The sequence below is a fragment of the Alexandromys fortis genome, unplaced genomic scaffold (genome assembly GCF_014885135.2).
Source record: "Alexandromys fortis isolate MF-2015 unplaced genomic scaffold, M_Fortis_MF-2015_v1.1 scaffold_46, whole genome shotgun sequence".
NCBI lineage: Eukaryota > Metazoa > Chordata > Mammalia > Rodentia > Cricetidae > Alexandromys > Alexandromys fortis.
This window is the reverse complement of record NW_026067919.1, coordinates 9,972,163-9,976,058: the sequence shown is the minus strand read 5'-3', so window position 1 is coordinate 9,976,058 and position 3,896 is coordinate 9,972,163. Positions and strand designations below refer to the sequence as shown.

General features: G+C 42.0%; 1 protein-coding gene across 1 annotated transcript in view; it reads left to right on the top strand.

Moving 5' to 3' along the window:
- Positions 1–3,513, top strand: part of Glud1 (glutamate dehydrogenase 1) — a 38,074-nt gene extending 34,561 nt beyond the window's left edge. The window contains exons 12-13 of the mRNA XM_050140676.1: positions 731–793; positions 2,276–3,513. Coding sequence (XP_049996633.1) covers positions 731–793; positions 2,276–2,395 — 183 coding nt within the window. The 3' untranslated portion in view covers positions 2,396–3,513. The remainder of the gene's footprint in view (positions 1–730; positions 794–2,275) is intronic.
- Positions 3,514–3,896: the final 383 nt, after the last annotated feature.

The window sequence follows — 3,896 nt, the reverse complement described above, 5'->3', positions numbered from 1 at the left end:
GTATAGCTGTCTTATGTCACATTAGGAATGGAAGTGACTTAGACATTTTTTGTTTTTTGTTTGTTTTGTTTTTGTTTTTCAAGACAGGGTCTCTCTCTGTAGCCCTGACTGTCCTGGAACTCACTTTTGTAGAGCATAGTGTTCTCAAACTCACAGAAATCCACCTCCCTCCCAAGTGCTGGGATTAAAGGCATATGCCACCATGCCTTGTGCTACACTTAAATTTTAAAGAAATAACTCCAAGAAATAAATTAGATAGAATAGTCTATAGAAATAGTCTAGAGAAATATAGAAAGCTCTTTGATCCCCAACTTTAAAGCTGGGGCTACTAAGTACACAGGCAAGATCTCCCTAGAGCTGCTCTCGGCTTTAGCCATGTCCCGTCTGTCTGGTGGCCCTGCACATGTAGAGAGATGGTGAGTGCACCTTGACAACGTCTTTGTAGAGTATCTTGAGTGGGGGCTGCTATCTGACCTCTCACCTGCCCTCGGACTGCTTTTCTGTGTTTGTTTTAATATCATCCTATTTCATGAGTTTTGTTGCTGTCTAATATCATTAAAACAGCTGTTTGGAAAATTATTTGTCTATCTTGCTCATACACAGATACAGAACAGAAATTCTATATCTTTCCTATATTGCTGCAGTATCAACTTAATCCTTAGTGTTCTTCTAGAGACATGAAGCATATCTTGATGTGTTTTTGTTAAGTTAATGTTATTTTTCCTAACAGGGTGCCTCTGAGAAGGACATCGTGCACTCTGGCTTGGCCTACACAATGGAGCGATCTGCCCGGGTATGTATGCAGATGATAGCAGCCTTTGTGTTAATAACATGAAACACCGGTTAGCACGGTGTCTTGGCAGGCAGATTGTGTTTCTGATGCTGTTACCCGATCCCCGCCTCTGCACAGCAGCACTTGTCCCGTTGTAGCCTCCATTGATGAGCACTGTCGTCAGTACATCTTAGGAAGAAACGAGCACTTCTGGTTCTTCCTGAGGACCCAGGTTCAATTCCCAGCACCCACAGGTCACTAACTACTTTAACTCCAGTTCTAGAGGATCTGATGTGCTCTTATGGCCTCTGAACACACTAAGATGCAAGCAAAACAGCTCTATACATCAAAAATACAAATAACTAAAAAGATAGTTGGCGAAATAGCTCAAAGCTGACTTAACTGTAAAATTTGGTTTAAGTAAGAACTTTGTGACTTTTGGTTTTTATTTTTATTTTTTATCGCTTGAATGCTTTTTACACCAGGCCTTAAATGTGGCACAGTGTGAGCGCAGCTTTTCCGACACTGTTCTCTTGTCCTTTGAGAGAGGGTCAATCTCTCTAGGTAGCACTGGCTATCCTGGAACTCTCACATGTAGACCTGGCTGACCTTGAACACCAAGATCTGCCTGCCTCTGCCTCCCGACTACTGGATGAAAGACTGGTTTCTTCTTGATCAAATTTTGTCCATGTTGATTTCCAGGCTGAAGTAGCATAGATAGAGTCTGCTGAAGAAGGCGGTACTTCTTAGTGTACTGTTTTCTGAGGGGGAGGGGTATTTTGTTGCATTGTAAAGCAGGGTCTCACGTCCTAGTCTGGCCTTGTTTGAACCTTGAACTCACCTCATAACTGAGACGTGGTTGAGCTCCCTATCGTCCTCCACCTCCCTAGTGCTGGAATTATTAGCATGTGCTGCTATACTTGATTCTTGCTGCTTTTCTTTTTAATTGAGACATAATTCAAGCACTCTAATGGACTGGCAAGATGACTCCATGGATAAATCTGACAGTCTGAGTTCAGTCCTTGGGACTCACCTGGTAGAAAGAGAAAGCCAACTCCTTAAGTATTCCTCTGACGTCCACATGCACATGGGCACGTGAGAGTACAATGCACACAGCACACACATACACAACAAAATAGATTCATCGGCTTGTACTATATTCACGAGGCTGTATAGCTGTCATCACTGAAATTCTAGAATGTTCCTAGTGCCCTGTTACTGGTTATTTTAAACAATTACTAAGTGTGATCTGAGCTTGTTCAAGATCACGGGCTAGTTAACAGACAGAGAAGCCATTCACACCTGTAGTTCTCAGGAGCAGTTGTTGCTGTTCACTGGATGGTAACAGCGGAGAATTTGCTGCTCCAGTCATTTGCCTTTGGCTGTCTAAGTCTTACAGTTAGTTGGTCATGGTGGGTGAGTAGTACCCAGCCTTCGTGTGTACCTTTTGTGTTCACAGCCTGACAATCAGGTGGTCTCACTGCCTTTTCTCCTTCATTCCAGCAAATTATGCGCACCGCTATGAAGTATAACCTGGGATTGGACCTGAGAACAGCTGCCTATGTCAACGCCATTGAGAAAGTCTTCAAGGTGTACAACGAAGCTGGCGTGACCTTCACATAGACAGGTCACAGCTGACTTCTTTATCACCACTTCACCTATAATTTCTGCAGACCTGTCACAAGTTTACATGTAACCTCTGAAATCTGTTCTTGTGACTCATTAGTTAATGGACACTGTTCTCAGCAAGTCAGTCTGAATCAGCCCCTTGAGAGATTAGAGGATCATGTACAAACTGATGTGTCAGTAGGAATCACGTGTATCAGAACTGGTTAGGTACTTTTTCTAAGTGCACTCTCTGCCTGCCTCCTGGCTCTGCTGCCTTGCTCTGGGTCCTTGCCAACAGGGTCAGTGCTGCTGGCAGGGAAGCAGTCAAGAGCAGCCAGCCACTTCTGGACAAGCCTGGGAACTTGGACACATAGAAGAGTAGGTGCGTGGCATTTTCCAAAGGTGGCATGGTCCTCAAATGAGTTATTGCTATTTTACATCTACAAAATAACTCAGTTTTCTAAGTTGCAAACAAAATAAAAGCTATTTCTCTTATGTATTTTATTCTTTGAGAATAAAATTAGTACATGCTGCTGTAATAAAATTGCCTTTAATCACTTAAGCCTGACCTCAACTCAAGCAGTGAATGCCTAAAAACATAATGAATAAAGAAGCTAATTTTTATAACATAAAACAGTATCATTTGTAGCTATTGGCACCGCATTGTTGTCCAGGAGAAAGAACGTGGCACTGTGGGACACTCTCCTCAGACCCGCAAGTGACAGGGACTCTGGGGAATTTGTAACACAGTCCAGGGAGTGCAGTAACCTCCTTACCATGAAAATGACTTGTTCTTCCCATTTGAAGAGCTATTGTGTTGAGTAGTTGAACCATAATTCAAATAGTGTCCCAGAAACCTTGGGCTCCCTGTTTGGAGTCTGGCTGGCTCCACCTGACTGTGTCCCTTCTTCCGAGGCTTTGCATTCTGCACACCGCTTCACTAACAGCAGGCTGGAGACTGCCTGGAGTGTTGGCTTTTGAACAGGAATGCTCCACAGAAGTACCAGATATTATTTATATAAGAAGTGCTTTTTTTTAACAATGCCCTTTCAGAAATCTCTAACTACTTTGTAACTGCATGATTAACTTGGTGATAAAAGCAGTTATTAAAAGTCTACCTTTTCTAAAGTGTATGTTTCTTTTCTGTGTTTTCATATTTGATAGTCTCTTAGTAAATGATAAAACAGTAATCGAGTTTCAACAATTTTTGTAACTGTCTGTCTATGTTACTTCTTTTGTTACGAACTACTAAAATTTTTAGTTTTAGTTTTTCGAAACAGAATTTTTCTGTGTAGCACTGGCTATCCTGGAACCAGCTTTGTAGACCAGGCTGGCCTCAAACTAATAGAGATCCTCTTGCCTTTGCCTCCCAAGTACTGGAATTAAAGACATGTGCCACCACCGCCTAGAGAGCTGCTCAAATTTTATTCTTGGGTTATTTTTTATTTCATTTTATTAAACTGTAATGGCTGTTCTCAGGGAAGAGGTTATAGTATCTAAAACTAATATGCTAGTG